Source organism: Xiphophorus maculatus, chromosome 6, assembly GCF_002775205.1.
Source record: "Xiphophorus maculatus strain JP 163 A chromosome 6, X_maculatus-5.0-male, whole genome shotgun sequence".
Classification (NCBI taxonomy): Eukaryota; Metazoa; Chordata; class Actinopteri; order Cyprinodontiformes; family Poeciliidae; genus Xiphophorus; species Xiphophorus maculatus.
In genome coordinates this window covers 2,060,922-2,083,636 of record NC_036448.1, presented here as the reverse complement: position 1 = coordinate 2,083,636, position 22,715 = coordinate 2,060,922, and the positions used below count along the sequence as shown (strand labels likewise).

At 39.9% G+C, this 22,715-nt stretch overlaps 2 protein-coding genes across 3 annotated transcripts; both read right to left on the bottom strand.

The window, feature by feature from the left end:
* Nucleotides 1-16,528, bottom strand: dpp9 (dipeptidyl peptidase 9). 2 transcript variants are annotated; one of them, XM_023335964.1, is made up of 21 exons: nt 16,390-16,528; nt 15,425-15,515; nt 15,099-15,337; nt 14,792-14,904; nt 12,234-12,407; nt 9,628-9,799; nt 9,239-9,349; nt 9,029-9,157; nt 8,848-8,909; nt 8,601-8,701; nt 7,834-8,011; nt 7,589-7,748; nt 7,408-7,487; nt 6,409-6,561; nt 6,142-6,277; nt 5,735-5,880; nt 5,508-5,654; nt 5,261-5,413; nt 3,724-3,866; nt 3,107-3,218; nt 1-856 (listed from the first exon to the last, which is right to left on the bottom strand). In XM_023335964.1, the coding sequence occupies exons 2-21, from the start codon at nt 15,478-15,480 to the stop codon at nt 764-766; spliced, it is 2,658 nt and encodes an 885-aa protein (XP_023191732.1). In that variant the 5' UTR covers nt 15,481-15,515; nt 16,390-16,528; the 3' UTR covers nt 1-763. The 2 variants fall into 2 exon arrangements, with proteins under 2 accessions (XP_023191732.1, XP_023191733.1); XM_023335965.1 differs by having other exon boundaries at nt 9,628-9,796.
* Nucleotides 16,529-17,634: 1,106 nt separating this feature from the next.
* On the bottom strand, nt 17,635-20,807 carry rps15 (ribosomal protein S15; the record flags this gene model as incomplete). The annotated part of the gene is given in 4 exon segments (NM_001286309.1): nt 17,635-17,793; nt 18,737-18,971; nt 20,301-20,386; nt 20,790-20,807. Coding segments are annotated over 4 exon segments (438 nt in total). The 3' UTR covers nt 17,635-17,679.
* Nucleotides 20,808-22,715: the final 1,908 nt, after the last annotated feature.

The window sequence follows — 22,715 nt, the reverse complement described above, 5'->3', positions numbered from 1 at the left end:
TGACCCATTCATTCATTTATTCATCGTCATGTACAAACTGGATTTCAGGTGGTACAAAGCGGCTGTAAGACTTTGCTGCTCCCCCTCCTGTTGTCTTTATTGCAGTAAAAAAAAAAAGAAAAGAAATACCAGCATGATCAAGAGTCAAGAGGTACTTTTGGCAAATATAAATTATATAGAAAGAAGGCAAGCAGACATCTTTAGCAACATAATGTGAGAGGAGACAAAGGTATCAATGAGTAGCTTCCATCAGTCGGCAGTTAGAAAAAAAAAAGGAATAAAAATTCATAAAAATATTTTATTCTAAACAACAAATAGTTAAAACAGGTGGATACAGGAAGAGCATCGATCTTCTTCCTTTCTCTGGTGTTATTCAGACTGCATGTTCCTTAGTCAAAATGTGTGTGTATGTGGAAAAGGAAGTGGGATGTGTGTATGTGCAGTGTGAGAGTTCATGCCAGTAAATACGTGTAAAGATTCCATTTGCGTCCCACTTCCTACTGAGCAGTTTGGAGGGCAGGAAAAGAAAACCACATTGGGCTAGAAAACGTGACTTAGTGTGACGCAAACTGCTGATTGTTGTTCTGCTTCCAGGTTGGACTAGACGCTCAGTCCTACTGGCACAGGAGGACGGGGGAGAAAAACAGTAGAGCTGCAGAGTGAAACGACATGAGAAACATGGCTGCTGCTCCTGGGTGACAAACTGGCAACAGGAGGACACAGAGAATAAAGACGGGGTGATCTGGAGGCCCACAGTCTGGCTTTAGAGGTATTGTTGTAGAAAGTGCAGCAGCATGATCTCGTAGTGCTCCCCAGACTCAGGGCAGCGAATGCTGTGCCGCTCGTTGGGGTAAACCTGCAATAATGAAGCAGAGCGACAAGAACACATCAGAGAGAACTTCATCTCAGCAACACAGATGCAGCAAAGCATAGCTGCATTTGTTAAACAAATACAAGAAATAAATACAGTAAAGCCCAAGTTTAGTTGATCAAAAAGTTTGAATATTACTAGTATTTAAAAAATATAATCAGATTAATCGCACTCTGGCACTGTGATTAATCACAATGAATCACTATATTTAACTTTATAAGCCTGAAATATAAACATGCACACAGTTGTGCTTCTGACAGGAATGGTGCCCTGGGTAAGCTCCTCCTCCTCCTTTAATTGGTTGGAGAGCCTGCCGCTCTCCAACCAATTAAAATGCAAGACATTATCTGATTTCCTTTTTGTAGCAGAAAGAAGGCAATGTGGTCTGTCAGTATTCAACAGCAACTAATGGAAACTTACTTCACCACACATGGATACAAGCAGTAGAAAACATGTTCAGCATGACAGATAAGATATATTTTATCTCTAGTTCCTGGGTGCTCCACCACTTCCTGATGGCGCCCTGGGCAATTGCCCCTAAAGCCCACATCAAATTGCTGCTGTATGCACATTTTCAAAAAATGTTTTATCATTTCAAGCCAAAACATGTCTGAAGATTCTCAGTTTTCCAGGTTTTTATATTCATCAATGTTTAAAGGAAGTCAGGAATAAGACTTCCTTTAAACATTCATGGAATGTTTAAATAATGGAATGTTATATTATTGTTTTGGGGGATTTTCAGTCATATTCCTGACTTCCTTTAAGCATAAAGGAAGTCAGGAATATGAAGTCATATTGGAAGCCATATTCCTTTAAACCAGTGTTTCCCAACCCTGGTCCTCAAGGCACACTGTCCTACATGTTTTAGAGGTTTCCCTGCTTTAATGTGCCTGATTCAACTGATTGCAGTTCAACAAACGCCTGTTAATCAGTCATCAATTGAAATCAGCTGGACTGAAGCAAGGAAATACCTAAAACATGCAGGGCAGTGTGCCTTGAGGACCAGTGTTGGGAAACACTGCTTTAAACATATCTCATTTTTTGAGATGATAAAACATTTTTTGAAATGTTTTATCATCTCAAACCAAAACATGTCTGAAGATTCTCAGTTTTCATATTCATGAATGTTTAAAGGAAGTCATGTTGTTTTAGATGTTCATTTAGAAACGTTCCTCTCTAATCATTCTCTATGGAACTTGTGTGACGAGGCGACAGTCTCTGGTTCTCATCCAGCTGAGTGACCACCATAACTCCTACATGAGAAATGTAGAGCTACTACATGTAGATATGAACATGCAGGCTGGTGACGCAACACAAGAAAGTTGAAAAATGTTCAACTTTTGTTGCTGACTGTTGTCACAGAAAACTTTGCTGCTGTTTGTCGCTCACAGTGCGTCTGTCCCATAATGCATTGCTGTGAACGAGGTAACCCTCAGTGGGAGAGAGGCTTTTAGGTCATAATAGGTAGTTTGATTAATCTGTATTATGTAATATTAACATGTTCAAATATTCAGATAAATCACGTGTTTGCATTTACAGCCCTAAATATGACATAAACAGAAAAAAAGGATTTCTGACCCACAACATTTACAGTTTGGTGGCCTGCACAGTTATTAGGGCATGGCCAGCAGCAGCTCATTTGCATAAGGTGATGTAGCACTAAGACATCGCATTCCTTAATGGGTTCAACACAGGCAGAACTGATTGGGTGAAATCTCAATATCTGACAATGATTTTATGTATTAAATGTAATGAACATGTTTTGTATAGGCCACAGACGTATCCTTGCTTGTTTAAGGAAGCATAATAGTGGACTTTTGAAATCCTCTCTCATCAGTCTCATGCAGTGATCATTTTCTTAAGGAATGAAGACAAGACATAACAAAGAGATGACCTCTGACCTCTAATACCAATCATGTGGAAAAGCAGGACGAGTTTAGAAATCAGCCAATGAGGCATGATCTAAAGTAGTTTCAAATAAGAAAAATCTCTCTTTTTGTATTGCAACAAAACAACTTGTTTTATGTTCATATTATTGGTTTTTGGGATTTTCTGCCAATTTTATTTTTTTTTTAAATTATTTTTACCAAACTTAATTTTAGTTTTTGCTTTTTCATTTATCTACATGTGATGTTGTGAAGAATTTGGTCAACTGAGGTTGTAAATTTTGACAAACAAATCTGGATTTTCATTTGCTGTAAGCCACAGTGAGCTAAATCAACACATGACACTGACCTGAAGCTGGTAGGGCTTCCCAGCTCGGATTATCTGGGACACCAGGAAGTTGGTGTGGAAAAAGTGCACATTCTCATCTAAAAAGCCGTGGAGGATCAGCAAACGGTTGGGCCTGTGAGGAAGAGCAGGTTAAGATGAGCAAGTTCCACAGGGCGCGCTGGATGTTGGGTCCTAACGGACTCACAGAGACGTTTCAAAATAGTTCAAATACTTCACTCTGACTTTAGAATCCGAGAGCGGTGCTCTAACATGTTGTCTGTCAGATCACACTCCTTCAAGCTCCAAGTAAAAAAAATCCTGTTCTATCCTGGTTTGTCTCTAATATGACAGATTTCTACTGTAGCTAACTGGTGAAATAATTCAATAAAAATAATTTCAAAATCCTGCACTTCAAGCTGCTAATAGCTTCGTTTGATATTTTCAGCTCTTTTAACTCTAAAATAATCTGGAGTGCAGACAGAGATCTAGGAGAAGGTAAATGTTCAAACTGTCTTTTCTGCATGCACTTTAAAAGCATAAATCACATTTCAAAACAAGCATCCTGCAGTCAGGAACAATCATGAAGAACATCACTGTGCTAAGTCGGGGCAGGCAGACGGTGTGTGCTGTGTACTGACTCGCTAGGCAGCTTGTCCACATGCAGAGCCACTGAGCCCTCCTCATAGCCCTGCTGGTTGTTCTCAGGCACATCCATGTAGCGCTCCGTGTAGCCTGTGTCGTAGGCCATCCACACGGTCACCGGGGCGCCAGCGATAGCCAACTGCAGCAAAACGGAAAGGAATCTAGCATCAAACGCTTGCTTAGTTAGGAAAATTTCTCGAAATCAGCTGTGTGTGTTAACAGAGCAAAATCTTTAGAAAGAGAAACTGGGTTCATAGCTTTAAATCCACATTTACAAACTCACCTTCCAGCTTTGAAAATAACAAGCTTAGAAAAGAACTATTGGCAATTCTCTAATTCAAGCTGATGATCATTTACTGCTCAACACTGACACCATGTGGTTGGAGAGAGCAGCTTCAATACAAACATGGAAGTTAATAATCAGCTAATTTAGTAACAAAGTCAACATTACCTGGAGTATGTTGGTAATAGTGTAATAGTGTGAACATTCATGAAACTCATGGCTAGATACAAGTTCAAATCCAAAACAACAATCAAAATAACACACAAAACATGATAAATCCAGTTTTAAATCCAGACTCAAAACAGCCCATTTGCAGAAAAAACACACTCAGAACTGAAAGTCAAAAATGTATAAAAAAAAACATTTACATTTTAGATCAATCTTTTTTTCTTCTTTGAATCAACAATTAGCAAACATCAGGTGGAACTGTGCACCTGTTGAGTTTATTATATTAACTATTTCTCAGTCTAGTGCTTCACTGAACATTTGAAAACGCTTAATAGAGGAATGTTGGTGTGATGACTTCCTAAAGGCAGGTATCGGACAGAGCAGGAGCTTCTTAAAGAGAAAGAAGCCCAATTCAAGGCATTAAATTGCAAAGTCTGATTATTATTTTTTAAAGATTTTATCAGCTGAAATGGCCTTTATTTTTTATTTGATAGTGGTCAGACAGGAATCAGGTTGATGGAGAGGGGGAAGACATGCAACAAAGGTCATGAAGTTGGGGCTGGGACTCAAACCCATGTTGGGACTGAGACCTCCGTATGTGGGTTGAGCGCCACCGCAGCGCCCCAAGTACAAAATCTAATTTCTTTTAAGTCATGCTTGACATGACATAATTACTTGATTGTGCTAAAAAAATATACTATACGGCTGGAAAACACATATTACTGTCCCTTTAAGAAAAGGAATTGAATTATCTATCCATTACTAATATTGTATGAAATAGGTTTAAATGGCTAAATAAAAAATGTTAAAAATAATCAGCAGAAAGAGCCAAGATTTTATCTGGCTGTTATAATAATTGATAGAATACTTAATTACTAAAATAATTATCTGTTGCAGCCGTAGTGTATATAGAATATAATATAAAATCACAATAAATACATTGAAGTTTGTGGTCGTAACATGGCAAAATGTTAAAAATTGCTGTGGGTATGAAAACTAAAATGTGGTTTCAACAATTAGCACTAAGAGACAGAAGTAACAGTGCTAACATCAAAACAGAAACTCTTTCAGGACTTGCTAACCTTGAAGATGTTGGGTCGCTGGATGAGGCCCATCAGAGAGAGGAAACCGCCATACGACCAGCCATGAATGGCAACACGACTCAGGTCCACAAAATTAAACTTCTCAGCCACGTACTGCAGACCCTCCACCTGGTCCTCTATCTCCACCTGACCCTGGACAGTTCAAGTTGAGTTGTTTATTGCAGCTTTGTTTTCAGTTCAAACAGTTGCATTTATATTCAAGCTTGGTGTCAGTATCTCAGTCTACCATTTTGTTTTTCAGAGCTCCCTCAAATTCCAGGCCCCTCTGACAGGAACCCCTTCCATCAATGACGACCACAGCATAGCCGAGAGAAGCCAGCGTGTTGAGACGGAGGTACTTCATCCCCTTGAAAGAGTTGTTAACCAGCTGCACCTGAACACACCCAATCACAGACATTCTGGAAATGAATTCCCCATTTTCTTAGTTGTCTTAAAGTGATCGTGCCTACAAACCTGAGGGCCACCGTACACAAACAGAACAGTTGGGTGTTTCCTGCCAGGCTGCAGGTTGTGAGGTTTGTACACCATCCCATACAGCTGGAAGCCCGACTTCCCCGGAAAGTCAAAAATCTCCGGTGGGTTGTAATCTCCAGGGCAACCTGGAAGACCATGATCAACGCAAAGCAAGGAAGGAGCATCCCAATTAGGACATTCCTAATAACAGCGGCATTTCTTTTAACATGAAAATCTCACTGAAGTTTGGGTAACTAGTAACCCATGCTGATATCAAAATCTAACCTAGTGACATAATTTTGAAGTTTATACATTCTTTGCTCATTGGCTCATTTCTTCTGCAACAATGAATCCTTGGAAGCTGGTGAACGGATCTGGTTTGCTTTAGCTATGCTGCTGTTCTGTACCTGGTGGTTCCATCAAGCTGGCCCAGAACTCTGGAACCACTCGCAGGGGCTCATCTTCTAAGCTGGTCAGCTTGTACAAGTGAACACATGGAGGTGTGCTCACGTTACTGTAGTGGCTCACAAAAAAATCAAAGTTCTGAAAGGGGAGAGAGAAACGTCAGAGAGGAAGCGACATTAGTAATGAGAAGGCTGGTATGGAGTGGAAGCCAGAGTAGTGGCATGAGCAAATATCTCAGAGTGCAAGTAAAGACACAAGTGAAAAAGTACCTGACTAACAGAGCAGCAGTGAGAGAATCCAGGCTTGGTTAGTCTGACCACGTCGCCCGGAGACTCATAGCTGACCACATACAGGTGGTGCTCCAACGGCGTGTCCCTGGTGCCCTGGAAATATACCAGCTTGGTTCCTTCATTCACCCAAATCTAATAAGAGAACAGGGAGAGAAAGCTTACAGCAGCAGGAAAAAGCAGGAAGCTAGAAAGAGTAAAGGGAATGATGAGACAGCCAATGGGAAGCACTTATAAAACATATAATCATCTAGAAGAACCCCACAAATATTAGGTTCTTATCTCTAAACTCACATGTTTAGAGTTACTTTTGTACCATAATAAATGAAACACTAACATTTTGACATGTAATGACAGCACTTTGAAATGTATAATGTTTCAATTGTTGATTTTTGTGTTTTTCTGATGTAAAGCACTTTGAACTGCCTTGTTACTGAAATGTACAATACAAATGAACTTGACTGGACTTGGCATTTTATGCACCACAATGGCATGGCGCATGTGTTGTTGTTTATTTGAGGTTTGATTTACTAATATAAAATGTGCTGAGGACCGAATGTTTTTTAGTCCGACTTCCTGATTTTAACATATAAGACTGATATGACACTGTCATAAATATAACATAACACCTGTTATGAACACAAAGAAGTCTTTATGAATGTTTACATCTGTTGTCATGAAGGTCATTCAGTAAATAATGAGACTTTTAATGCAAAGTTTACACTTTTAATGGACTTTTAATGGAACTTTGCATTAAAAGTGTCATTTAAAAAATGACCTTCAGTCATAAGGCCATTTGGTAAATGACATTCATTCATAAAGACTACTTCATGTTCATGACTGTTATGTCATGTTTATGACAGTGTCATGTCAGTCTTATGCACACCCCTTCAAATAAAGTGTTACTGTTTCTATTTATATGTTAAAATCAGGAAGTCAAACTCCCAGAAGCATTTACACAGTTTTCCCTGAAGCGTTTACCTTTGAACCATGTCTGGACAGAACTTCCCATTCTCCACTGGTCAACGTAACCTCCTCCTTGATTGCACATTTAAAATTTCCTGTAAAAAAAAAAGAAGAATCTGTTGACTTAATTGAAGAGCAAACACTGACTACTTTTTGCTGATCTATTTTTGAGTAATGCAGAAACATTTTTTCTCACCCTCCACATGATGGTATTCCTCTGTCCAGTGGTGGTAGCCTGGCTGTAACAGTGAGGTGATTTTATAGAGGTGGCTGAAGCCTGTTTTAGACTCATTTACCCAAATGAAAGTAAACTCATCTTCTGTTGTTTGAATAAAAGGATAGAATATATCATGAACCTGCAAAATTAAAGACAAAACTGTGTAAAACTATAAAACGACTCCAATCACATGTCAATCGAGCAGCGTAGAAAAATCTTTTCACATTTATCCAGACGTCAGTGGCCTCCTCATAAATGATGTATGGCTGAGTGCAGCTGGGCACAGCCTCCAGACTGTCCTGCCTCAGGGTGGAGTCTTCTGTGACGGGGATGAAGAGCGCTGGAGGCAGCAGAACAAGCTGCAGCTTCCTCTGGCTGCGGTCCAGCAGCACTGCCCAACCGCTGGCACCAAACACAGCAAAGTTTTTATGCTGGGAGAAACTCTTAAGGCTGCAAGATGTAACTTTTAGAAATTTTTTAAATATATATTTGTTGAAACTGTCACTAGGTTGTCACGGTATAGTACACAATTGTATATAATCTGTATAGTCATAGTGACAGTTGACAGCTGGAGATAGACACCAGCACTCCCAATAGGATAAGGGTGTGAGAAAATGGATGAACGGATGGATAAAAAAAAGTTACATATTGCAGCTTTAAAGAACACATCTTAAAACACAGCTAATATCAATATAAAGTAAATTCCTCACTAGGGGTGCACCAATAAATCAGCCCTAATTTCCTTAATTTTGGATTACTGGTGATGGACCAATACATGTGAAACCGATATTACCCACCAATCTGAACTACCCACACAAAGATCTGAAAATCAGCCACAGTTTCCGTTAGCTCTGCTGTAGAGAGCGCTAACTGTAAATGGTTTTGCAAAGTACGGTATATTGGAATAGGACTCATCACACACAAACACTTTACTTTCTTTCTTGGCATCATATAGATAACAACACACCAAAACCTTTTCAATTCCACTTACTATTTTCCGTCTATCGTCCATCCTGCTCTGGCAATGTATTCTGTTCCAGGAAACAAGGTGCTAAATGGGACGACCAGCTCTTTATCTTGTGTGCTAATAATCTGAAGCACACCCATCCACCCACACGCACGCATACCCCACACACACGCACGCCCACACACACACACACACACACCCAGACACATATTTGTAAAATTAAATATTCGATCAGATGAATTCCAACATGAACAGATGAAAAGTAACCCACTTTTCCTTGATGGTCCATCCTGATCTCTGCCAGTTTTAGAGTAGCCTGGGGATTTTTACTACCTATGCACATGGATAGACACACGTTTAATATTAGAACATTAAATGACTTCAAATAAAAAATAAAAGTAAAAAAAAGAAAAACAACACCCACACACACACACACAAAGGCTGGGATTGACCTGTGCGAGGATATCGGTATGCATCTGCTTTCCTCTCCTCCAGAGCCGGAGACGGAACATGAATAATTTCTACTTCGGTCTCATCCACCTCCTCATACAGAAGGTGCAACGTTTTCCCCCCATCAGGATCTACAGGAACAAACAAGGCAGAAGCCATTGTGAAAAGAACCTGACACAGCTTCGCAGACTGGCTGAGATTTCAGCGCTGACCTGCTGCTGCAAATGGACTCCACCAGTAACCAGTGAAACGGTCAAACTCCTCCTGGATGACAAACGTTGCTACACCTGCAGATCTGGGGTCCTCTTTGACGTTGTCCAAACCTGGGAGATGACGCAGGGATTACAAAGGGGAGAGAATTCAGTTCAGTAGAAATTGTTCTGTTGAAAAGTAACTTTTAATTCTAAAAAAAATAGCTAAGATAATCTCCATTTCATCATGCTATTGTTTCTTTCTTTGGCACAATCTGAGTTAAAAACTGTCCATTTTTCTTCCTTACAAACAAATAAACAGAGAGAACAGCAGGTGCATGTCGTCTGTTGTCTTTGTGATTGTCACTTGAAGCACATGAAACCAACGATCAGACAGAAAAGTCCCAAACCTTTGTGGCAGTATGTCAGCCTGCGCTCCTCTCCCGTCTTGATGTTGGCTATCCACAGGTCATTGTTGTTAATGAAGGCTATAAAATCTGGGTGTCCGGGGCAGATCTTGGGGTCCATGCGGGTGCCTGAGCACTGGCTCTTTATTTCCACTGGTTTTACTGGGGCAGACTGCTGAAACAGATAAGCAGTCTGAGCCAAAAGGCCTGTTCACAGTGGATGATTTAGCAAAACTTAATATAATTACCAACAGTATTTACAAACTGTTGGTAATTCCTTTTGTAGTACTGATGACTCACTGGTCAGAACCACGCTGCAGACACAGAGAATCTAGACTGCGTTCACAGTCCTGATGCTCAAGTCCAAGGTTTACTGACTTTTTTTTTTTTTTGCGAGGTCATTCAAACTACTGAATGATGTCAAAACCCAACCCAAAGTGACCTGCAGAAGAACGCATGTATCACAAAGAGGGATGCTGGAAAAGTAATAATGGATGCCGCAATATATGGATGGGCCTTAAAGGGACAGTATTATGTATTTACCAGACACATAGTACCATGTTATAGCACAAGCTAAATGCTATGTTAACTTCAGTTGTTATAAAAATACTATATATGTCAAACATGACTTAAGAGAAATTTGACTTCATAATTTAACACCTTGAAATTGGGCCTCTGTCTTTAACAATGCTTTATCTTTCTGAAAGAAAGATAAGGCGTTAGATTTGCCTTCAGGAAGTCATCATGACATTGATGATGCTGGGGTTTTCTGTGGTGGAAATTTTTTTATCAGGTAATATATTATGACTTTATTAATCTGATGTTGATGTCACAACATATTACCAAATGTATTGGATTCCAGCTTTTTTCTCATCTTCCCTCCAACTTTCTGAGCGTCTCTAATGCTCAGAAAGTATAGCGCCTCCATAGCGCCCTCTGGTGGCCTCCACCTTGAAACACACTGATTTAAGAGACGCAGCTGTTGGAAAACCTTTTCTGTCACTGCACAGGGTAGAACAACCAGTTGTTGGGCACAGGGGGAAATACACTGCCTGGCCAAAAAAAAGTCGCCACCAAAAAATGGTCACACTCTCTAATATTTTGTTGGACCGCCTTTAGCTTTGATTACAGCCCGCATTCGCTGTGGCATTGTTTCAATAAGCTTCCGCAGTGTCACAAGATTTATTTCCATCCAGTGTTGCATTAATCTTTCACCAAGATCTTGTATTGATGATGGGAGAGTCTGACCACTGCGCAAAGCCTTCTCCAGCACATCCCAAAGATTCTCAATGGGGTTAAGGTCTGGACTCTGTGGTGGCCAAGATGTCTCATGCTCCCTGAACCACTCTTTCACAATGTGAGCCCGATGAATCCTGGCATTGTCATCTTGGAATGTGCCCGTTCATTTGGGAAGACAAAATCCATTGATGGAATAACCTGGTCATTCAGTATATTCAGGTAGTCAGCTGACCTCATTCTTTGGGCACACAATGTTGCTGAACCTAGACCTGACCAACTGCAGCAACCCCAGATCATAGCACTGCCCCCACAGGCTTGTACAGTAGGCACTAGGCATGATGGGTGCATCACTTCACCAGCCTCTCTTCTTACCCTGATGTGCCCATCACTCTGGAACAGGGTAAATCTGGACTCATCAGACCACATGACCCACTTCCATTCCTCCAGAGTCCAATCTTTATGCTCCCTAGCAAAGTGAAGCCTTTTTTTCTGGTTAGCCTTACTGATTAGAGGTTTTCTTATGGCTACACAGCTGTTCAATCCCAACCCCTTCCACTCGCATTGTGCGCGTGGAAATGCTTTTGCGTTCACAATTAAACATACTCCTGAGTTCTGCTGTTGTTTTTCTTCGATTTGATTTGACCAAACGTTTAAGTAATCGCCGATCACGATCATTCAGGATTTTTTTCCGACCACATTTCTTCCTGGAAGACGATGGTTCCCCACCATCCTTCCAGTTTTTAATGATGCGTTGGACAGTTCTTAACCCAATTCTAGTAGTTTCTGCAATCTCCTTAGATGTTTTCTCTGCTTGATGCATGCCAATGATTTGACCCTTCTTAAACAGACTAACGTCTTTTCCACGACCACAGGATGTGTCTTTTGCCATGGTTGTTTAAGAAATGAGGAGTTACTCATTGCATCAGGTGGGGTTAAATAACTTGTTGCCAGTTGAAAGATAATCGCCTATGCAGTACTTATCCAATAGGAGGCTTGTACCTATTTGCTTAGTTAAATCCAGGTGGCGACTTTTTTTTGGCCAGGCAGTGTATCTTCATTACACATGTGCAGGCTGGTCTGGATTGCTTTTTAATAAACTAAGTCATCATTTGACAACTGCATTCTTTATTTTCTCTTGTTATTTGTGTTTATTATTAAGACTTGAAAGTAATCTGCATTTTATTTAGGAGGTTTTTAGATTTTCATTTCTACTGGATTTTGAAAACCATGTATCATTTCCCTGAGCTGTGTGCTGCTTTGTGTTGGTCCATCGCTTAAAACTTAAAAAAAAAAAAAAAGACGAAAGTTTGTGGCTGCATGATGCAGATGTAATAATAGTTCTTTAAGTTAAATGGAAGCAATGTACTCACGATGAAGCCGTTGTTGCCTCCATCTTGACAGTAGAAGAGACTGTTGCTGGCCTGGAACAGGAACAGGCCCATCTTATCGTGGTAGTCATACGACGTGATCCCAAACGCTCCCAAACGCTTCCGCTCTCTCAGCAGCTCCTCCTCTCGAGAGTAAGCCCCTTGGTGCGGAGTTGCCTAGGAGACGCAGGAGGAAGCTAAAAGTAAGCTCCTTTTCAGTTCGCTACTGAATTGTTTCTTTGAAAGTTTGCTTCATACGTAGTTTGCTTTCATTCTCGCAAAAAAATAAAAATAAAACATGGTTGGATCAGCAGATTAACTCCAAACAGGTTTGATTATTTTTAAGGTGATGGAGGTGTGTAGACAATCACACGCGTTTAAGTAGCTGCATAAAGGTGAGTCGCCAAGTGTGGAGCGCTTATGCTCTGATGGAAAACATCGCCAATGAAAGGATCCAGAGGGAGCGATTGATCATATTGATCTGCTGGGAAAAGTTGATGATGGTTTATTAGTGTTTAGATTAATCCAGACTGATTATCCTGGAGCTCTGAGCAGAACTTATAGAAGGAGCCGTGCAGTACCGGTACCAGTCCAGCTGCAGTAATCCTTCAGTGGAGCCGCCAGCTTTGTGAATGCGCCTTTCTGGACAGAAAGCATCTCTATTCTGTAAATGTACAACTTATGCACATGATTCCACTACTTGTAATAATCGTCCATTTTACCCACTCAAATGACTCTCTGTCTGTCTTTAAATCCCGGCTGAACGCTCTGCTGTTCAAACAGGCATTTGCGCGATCTCTTTATTTCCTTTATATTATTATTTGGATTTGTTTTTCCTTTCTTTAAAATTTATTACTTTTATTTATGTGAGGTTACCTTATGTTCCCTGAAAGCACCTTTTAAATAATATATATAATTATTATTATTATTATTATAAATACTTATACTGCTACAAACAAGGACATTGCCATGGTTATTGCTTCACATGGTGGCAGACTTTTGGGTATTTATACTGATTTACATATGTATTTATGGAGGTGTGATGGAGACCATGGGTTCCATCCCATGTTGATTATTGATATTATGTTGTTTTCAGTTCAAATGTGTTTGTATTAGTTTTTGTTTAGTTATATTGTGACATTTGGTGAACATTCTTTGTGGGGGGGAGACTGGCCATCTTTCCTGTTCGGAGAATGTGGGAGAGAGGGGGAAATGTCAGTTCGTTTTGATTTAGATTAGTTCAATTTGAGTTAATTGAGTATTTGCCTTTCTGGGTGTGTCTCAGCAAGGTGGATCAGAGAGGGAGACGAATGCTCCTGGAGCATACCAACTTCCATTAAGAGGGGGAATACTCTGAGGATTTATATTTAGTTATATTTACTTTTGATTGACTTTAGATTAGTTTAATTTTAATAATTTGCATGCATGTAAATATTTGTTGGATCATTTATTGTTGGGTTTGTGTAAGTAGTGTTTGTTTGTCTTTTCTTTTTGGATCACCCCTTTACCTGGTGTAAGTGTTGGAACTTGCCTCAGGTATAAATGTCAGCTTCTTTGTTTCACTTACGAGGGAAGGGTGCTGGTGTAATGAAGATTTGGAGCTCCCAAATAAATCCACCTCAAAGACATTTGTTGCCTCACTTCCTTCATTAAACGCAGAGCCTCCGCCGGTCAAAGTGACAGGAGGCAACAGGGTGGACCAGCAGCTGCGCTCTACTTCCTGCAAATTTTGATGTATAAAGGAAAGGTGCACAGCCACGTGTATGAGCACAGTTTTACACATATTTTTTGTGCGCCGCACTTTTCTAAATTTTTCTGTACACAAAGTTTTGGTGTGAAAACTGCGCACTCTTTTCTGCATGAGGCCCCAGGTTTTTACTGGTTTATTCCAACATTTCCAGTTTTCACTGAGGTCTTTCAAAACTTTTGAAAGCTTTTCTAATTTATGTTTTCTTAAAGTTAGCTAATGATCCATTACGCTCATTTATACAAAGGCAAAACAGTTACAGAGTCATTAGAGAAAGGTCAGAACAGAACTGTAGAACCTCATTTGGTCAGAACACTTTTTCATACAACGCTACACCTGAACTTAAAAAGTTTGTTCACATGACTAAATCTTGGCTAAAGAAAAATCAAAGATGTGATCATTCTTAACGCTCAGATTTAAAGGATGAGAATGTTTGTGTGGGAGTGTATGTGTTAGTGAATTACTATTATATCTGCAATTTTTTGTGTGTTGGCTGAATGTGTGAGGATGTGAAGGTACTGAGGATAAGCAAGGACATTTATGTAAAATTGGCTGTTTATGAATATGTAGGGAGGAAAAGGTTTGTATTTCTACTGCATTTGGATTTATAAATCATTTATATTTTAATATAGAGTTTTTATTATATGAATTTGGAGGTTGCAAGTTGATGACATGAATATGTAGGCAGTAATATAATGTACATGTATTCTTACTGTAATTGTTCTATTGATGGTTCCACAGTTCCTCTGAAAATCAAATATAATGCAAAATTAAGACTTTATGAGCAGACTGTTCAACCTTATGGAAAAGTCACCTGGAAGTGATCTAGCATCTGTTTCCATGACAACACTAAGAGCGCCTCCTTCCGGACCTTCTTGGGGATTTCTGAGTAGAGTAACGAGTTCTCTCTGCTTCCGTAAGGCATTCCTGGAAACAAGTAGAAGAAAAGCCTCAATGCAATTCCTCTACTGAAGTCAAAATATGAAACACAACAGAATGACTGTTTTTCCACATTACATTGCGACCAGAAAAACAAAAAAAATTCAATAAAGAGAAAAAACACATAAACAGAAATTTTAAAAAACACAAACTCAAAGCTGATCCCGGGTTGTTAGACTTACCAAGGTAGTACAGCCGGTGGGAGTGGGGCCCGTTGTCATCCGTCTTCTGCACAAACTGGAAGTCATGGGGGGCCTTGTTGGCGATCATTCCCGAGTATTTTCTGCTACAGTGGATGATGTCACGCAGGCCCTCCCAAGAGTGTTTCTCCACAAAGAACTGAGACGGCACGTCGCCCATCTCCACCACCTCTGTGCTGTCCCACAGGCCGTCAACAGCCATCATGCTCACAGTCCAACAACTGCAGCAACAATACCAAGAACCAGTGAGCATTGGGTAAACAAACTCAATGTTCACTGAATCCCAAGGAGATTCACAAATATTCTACCTTTTCCAGATGCCCTCTTTCTTGTCAAAACGCTTTACCTTCTTTCCTCTATGCATTCACCGATCAGCACTTCAGATCCCAAAAATGTAACCTGTTAACAGAACATTATAATGCATGATAAATCCAGCTGATGTACGGAGATAAAGCACTGCATTCGTAAGTTGAAATCAGCTAGTTCACTCAGATGTGAGTAAGACCAGCCTGACGCACAAACTGTAGGGAAAAACTGAGGCTCCGACCCACTAATGCTCCTGTTTTACCTTGCTGTTGGTAATTACAGTTGACTGACTGCTATGAAGTGTTCCCTTCCTCAAGAAACACTGATTCACAGTGGAGACAATCTGCACCGATGTCACCAGTCAGTCTGGTCTACAACAACTCTTCTGACTTCACATATTTGACTCCAGATTTGACAGAAAGAACATAAATAGTTTTTAAGAACTCTTAATTGTGTAGCCTTATGGGAGGCAGTGCGTCTCTAACGTTGATTTTTCAAAAAATAATTTAAAAAAAATGCATTTTTAAAACGAAACATTTATACATATCAGAGATCACTCCGTCTTACATGTGCTAACATCTGGGATCAATGTACAGCAAACCCCGGCTGGAACAGAACCACACCGGGGTCTGTTGGTTAGCTAGCCTACAATGGAGCTTTGTTCTCAGATTGCAAATCTTGAAAAACACCGGGAACACATAGTTGGCTGTTCGGATTTTTTTTTAACAGAACCAATATTACATTTCACAGTAACCACTGACAGCCATAGTTGTGAGAAACAGGAATTAATCAGTTTTCCTCCTTCGCTCCGTTTTGACAGGACTCTCCTCCTCTGTCACTTTCGTTCTCAAGCTAACTAGCTAGCTACCAGAGCTGGTAGCCGCTAAGTAGCGGCAGCGCTTTCGGAGAAAACCCATTCCAGTCAAGCTTCATTTGGGTGCAGGCTCAGATTTACCCCAGCACTTACCAGTTTGGCTACAGCTCCTTAAAGCGGTTATTACACGCTATTAGCTCAGTGTCAAACAGGTTTCGCGACTGCTAAAGGTTGAATCCATGGCCGAAACAGCCACACAAGATGCAGCTGGCTCACAGATCGGGAAGGAGGAACGTTGCTCCCGGTAGAGTACACATCGGTACTTTTTCCCAGGCGCACCGCTCAAGTTGAACCCCGTTGTAAGTGTTCAGTTAGATGAAACTCTTTTTAACGTTCTAATCTGAGGAATGGTGACACCTGAAATAAATTTGAGCGTAAATCTTCATCAACCCCCTGTTTTACACAGAGATTAGCCCATAAACACTACGGGATGTCGGTAACACAGTGAAACTGGCCTTTTCTTCTGTAGAAAGCTGCTGGAAACAATTCTGATCTCTCTTCCGGCATTAAAGTATGTTTTTTTCTTTACATGTTCAAATCAATCCAGATTACCAATTGAATGTATACAAAAACATTAGGCAATACATTTAAATAACTATAACTTCTTGAACATATGTTGAGATACATTGGCTACTCTAATCTTAGAATAGGCTTCATCATGTCTATGATTCTAAATGTATAGTATTCACAGGATTCAGCATTGAATCCTCTGAATGGTTCCATTATCGGCCCGTTTCCTTACAGCTCCTTCTGTTTTAAAGCTTTCTGATAGTAATGGTCTTTATTTGAAGCTGATCAGACTGGAAATATGTAAAGAAGAAATGCACTAAGTGTACTAGAATCGATAATCGAACCCCGGACGACTGCGTCGAAGACTTGGGAGCTTCGGCCGCTCCATCTCTGCGCAATCCAGTAGGAAGCCCTTTCAAACACCATTCCAAAATTAATTTTAGACCTATGTCAATCCTAAACAATAATAATAACGTATTTTCCCTGGTGAAGAATTAAAGCAAAATGAAGTAAACTTATTCCATGGAATGTGTTTTACCTTATAACTCCAATATCTTTGCCGTTGATTTCATAATGGCTGTTTGGTTTTTGTGTTTAAATTCCTTTAAACAGAGCTTAGCAGTTTTGTCAGCCAGTGAATGGCACCAAAATTGTCCTAAATATAGTCAAAAAAGGAGCAATTAATGAAATATGACATAAGAGGCCACTCAAAAACTCAAGAGGAAAATGTGGCCTTATTTAAGATTTAAGGCCTGACACTTGGTAAGAGCCTACAAAAACCCAGAAAAAATGAAAAAATACAACCAGACAATACAGTTGTGTGGAGAAGCCCAGCTCATTTTTGGTTTTATTTATACAAACAATACAGCCATTCTACTTCAGAGGGATGAAACGAGAAGAATGTGTGGCTCCAATACCAGGGCGACCATGCTTGACCGGCTTGTAGGTGATGGAGAATTCTCCTAGGTAATGGCCGCACATCTCAGGCTGTGGAGAGACAGGAAGTCCAGTCAGACTGGAAGCTTTCACATTAAAGCACACAACGGATTCAATCACAGGAAAGAGGAGCAGTTTCACTCTTCAGTGAACATTCAGACAAAGATAGTAAATATGATATGCTCAACTATCAGCCATCACACCTACTGAAACCCTCAGTGCTTAACTGAGTTAGGGAGCTAACATGTCAGTCTAGCACGTTTCTCCCACGCTCTCTGCAGAGAAGCTGTGGCGCATACTTCTTGCATAATTTAAGGTTTTGGTTACTCACATTTAGTGTGTACCTTAGTATTTAATTTGTATTTTTGTATTCTTTTTTGCTTACTGTGTGTTATCTTTGTTTTTTGCCTGGGAGCTGCTGGTAACTTCAATTTCCTGAGGGAGGCTTCCCAAGGGATCAATAAAGTACAAGTCTAAGTCTACTTGTGACGTCATTAGCAATACTAAAGTATCTTAAAGAGACACTACACAATTACGGCTGTTACAAACAGCAGCAGTAATTTGGCTAGATCTGCACAGGAACATATGCATTTTACATATAAATGTCTGAAAATATGCAGAACTGGCTTTAACATCACCTCATTTAAATTCTGTGAAAATGAAATTTTTTAAGCTCCTTTGTTATCCAAGTATTAATTAATTAAAATTACTACATCAGCCCTACGTAGTAATAAGCCAAGCTTTTCCCATATTACTGAAGTTAAACATATTTTATTAGTTGCAGATAAAGGAATGCTGTTATTGTATTTTAGACAAAAACTTGTATGTTTCTTATTTAAAAAGAATTTCATTATTTGCATTTTCAGACATATTTCAAATATACAAAACAATAATAAGTGGTGTTTTGTATCTGAACCTTTTTTCACCCGACTGTCAATGAATAATCAATAGAACCGAGTGTATCCCCCCGACTCATGGAGTCCGTCTCCCTCACCTTGATCTCCACCTGGTTGAAGGTCTTGCCATTGTACACCCCCACCATGGAGCCCACCATCTCAGGCAGGATCACCATGTCCCTCAAGTGGGTCTTCACCACCTCTGGTTTCTCCATCGGAGGAGCCTCCTTCTTAGCCTTGCGCAGGCGCTTGAGGAGGGACTGGTGCTTGCGGCGCAGGCCCCGGTTCAGCCTCCTCCTCTGGCGGGCGCAGTACAGCTGCATCAGCTGCTCACTGTACAAACAACACACACAGCTGGAGTGAGACACTTCAGCAAGTACACACTGAAACACAGGTATGTCGGTACATGGTTATTCAGGGCGCTCATATGCAGAAATGCTCCCACACAATATTAATATCTGTATCAGTAACAATGTGCCTGATCCATAAGGGAAGAGCCATTTAGTCCAATTCTATGCTTTGTGCTCTGAGTGACATATTTATTTTACATTGGCTGTTCTACTCCTAATTGCACTGACTGTGGAAATTAAAGGTGTTTTTACATGTTTGACCGAGCGTGTGAAGCAGTTGGTGTATGAAAGTGTGCTGTACTGGTGCAGAATTATATACATTTGTAGTTCAATACTTTTGTCTAAAAAAAAAAGAAGTTTTAAGTCAGCCAGCACTGATTTTCTGTATTGAATCGGTATCAGCCGATACTAAATCTCAGATAATGGTATCACAAGTGAAAAGAGTGGATCGTACATCCTTAGTCGGGCCTTCGATTCCTGACTCTGGACCGTAGCTATCATTTTTTTCAAATATTTCAATAAGATGATCAAGAAAATAGCTTTTACAAAAGAAAGCTCCAATTTCCCCAGTTGAAACATCACAGCTCAAAGCGATCGGTGTAATAAGCGACCATTATTTCCCCGTCCCAGCAAAATCTGACGTCAACCGATTAATCGGTCCAACGTAGAGACCAGTTTGTTAGAAACTCAAAGTACTGATGACATACTGAAGGTCATGCTGACAACATATCGGTGCAGTCACAACATATTGGTGTTTAAAGTTTAAAGTGAATCAGATGAAGCACAGAGACGCAGAAAGCCATAAGAAGGAGATTGGATTCTACATGTCTGGTTCATTGAACCTGGAAGATGGAGAGATAACAGGAAGGCTGAGGTTGGTGCTGCAAAAATAGAATATTTTCTTATTGATCTTTCAACCTGTTATGGAATGTGCTGGACTTGAGAATGTTGGTAGCTTTTTTTAGGATCTAGATTTTGTAGGGCTGGGGTCACAGCCTCCTGACCTCAGGGGGGCAGTGTCCTGCAACTTCTAGACACCTTTCTGCTTAAACTCACATGAACAAGCCTGACTGCAGGTGTGTTCCATAGGTCCAGGAACACATCAAACAATAACAGGACATGAATGTGGAATTACGTGCAAAACATTTTGTTGGAGAATAGATACATATATATTTTATAGATGTAAATGAAACCAAATGTGATTACAGCGAAAAGACACTTTAACATCAACTCTTCACGGAACACTTTTGACATGTGGTGTTTGTTAAAACAGCAAAGACTATGGCAGGCCCGCCAGCACAGTGTCACTTACTAAGACATGTCCAGCAGTTGGTCAAGGTCCACACCTCTGTAGGTGAACTTCCTGAAGGTACGCTTCTTCTTGATCTCTGTGTCCGCCTGAAACAGACGAGCATTACTCCAGCGAGTGTGGCTAAACAGATTAGCATTCACCACTGGACGAGGATTAATATCTTACAAATATATCATTATTCATCATGAAACACTAACTGGTCAACTTCAAAATCCGCTTAGACAATTTACAACACAATTTACTTTAAATTACATCCACAAAGTGCGCTTGTCTATCGGCTTAGGCGAGCAAAGTCGGGCTAGGCTAAGGCTAAAACAAAGCCCTTATATGCAACTTTATCTGACATTTTAAGAAACAATTTTCAACTACAACTTGAACAAAACTCTTCCCAGGTTAGACGGTGCAACCAGGTTCCCCAACCATCAACGTAAAAGCTCAGATGGGAAAGGATTTCAGTTTAACAAGCACTGCTCTAGCACTGATACCTACCATCTTGCCCGATGATCCAAGGGAAAAGAACGTCCACAAGTCTCGTTAGGTGTGATATCGCGGGATTTAATGTAAGACGTTTTCCGGCGATTTTGTCCTCTGTGACCAGCAGATGGAGCATTTCGACCATAAAAAAACAACTATTTCCACTATGAAGGTTTTACCAGTTTTTGCCCCTCTTTTCTTTGATATAAACTGGTACCGATTGACAGCATTCTGAATACAGACACTGTTTCTCTTCAAGTACGAGGCTGGGACTTCATGTTCACCATGGACAAAGAGCTCAAACATTAAGCAAGAGATGCAATGGAACATCCAAGTCAAAGTCCAGAAATAAATCCATTTGAGAATCAGTGGCAAAACTTGAAAACTGGTGCTAAAAGATACTTTCTATCTGAAGCTTGAGCCTGAGTTGTTTTTGCAAAGACTGAACAACAAATTTAGTCTGTAGATGTTGAAATCTGGTAGTTCAATCAGTCTTACCCCTGATTGAACTACAGACATATTATCAGTGGTGGTTGCACACAAAAATAATATCAAGATGTGCCCAGGTGACAGGAAAATTAATATCAGCATCTCCATAAAGCTTGTCAGCAGACAGTGGTGCTGACTTTGGATTTGATAAGAAAGAGTGGACCAACAGAAGCGGATGACGTTTCTCCACAAATCATCAGTGACTGTGGAAACACATCAAGCAAGTTGAATTCTGTGCCTGTCTTCTCTTCTCCCAGTCCCTGGAATTCCTAATGAAATGCAAAATTCACTTCTACTAATCTGAAAAGAAAAAACTGAGCCATCGAGCAACAGTTATTTTTTTTTCTTACGGACAGACAGACAGACAGACAGACAGACAGACAGACAGACAGACAGACAGACAGACAGACAGACAGACAGACAGACAGACAGACAGACAGACAGACAGACAGATAGATAGATAGATAGATAGATAGATAGATAGATAGATAGATAGATAGATAGATAGATAGATAGATAGATAGATAGATAGATAGATAGATAGATAGATAGATAGATAGATAGATAGATAGATAGATAGATAGATAGATAGATAGATAGATAGATAGATAGATAGATAGATGATAGATAGAAATAAACTGAATTGAATTGAATAGATATATAGATATTAATGAATTGATTATGCTGTTCATTGCAATGCAATAAGGAAACTCCATGTTGAAATTTTAGGTATCTGCTTAAATGAAACCAGAAAGAAGAGGGTGGACTTAGATGCTTTCCTAGGTTTCATTTAAATTCAACTTCCTTATTCCTGTATAAGATTTTCCCGCAGCTCACTGTCCTCAAAGAGTGAACACATTATTTTTTTCTATCATCATACAGGTTTGTTTAAATATATAGTCACAGATCTAAGCAGACCAAATATTCCAACAGATAGTTAAACTAAACTGTTTAGGGCATGGCCTTGAAATGCTACTCTCTTTGTTGACATGAGAGATGTAAGTGTGGTGGGATATGAAGTGCCATTAAAAGCGAGACATAGGTCACCACAGGAAGGGGAAGTGGGGCATACAGCAGAGCAGAACTGAAGGCCAACTGTATTTTCAGTTGTCCACCTATGTCAGTTGTCTGCCTCTTGTATTACTTCAGATGTCCACTGTAGTTACAGACCTGTAATTTGCAGAAGTCCTGAGATGACTCTGCAGTTTCAGAGGCTGGCATTAACAGGAAAGATTAGTCTGGTTATGGCTGAAGGTTTTGCTAGTATATATACTGTATATGGTTTGTATTTTGATTTTTGAAGATTTCTTTTTTAATTTAAATATTTTTTTTCATAACTTCTTCTTCAATTCACTTCACATATTAAGTTTTTGGCCAAATTCTGACTTATGGTGGCCCCTCTTCATAAGAACTGACTATAGATTCTTAGTGAGAAGTATAATGTCATGGGTT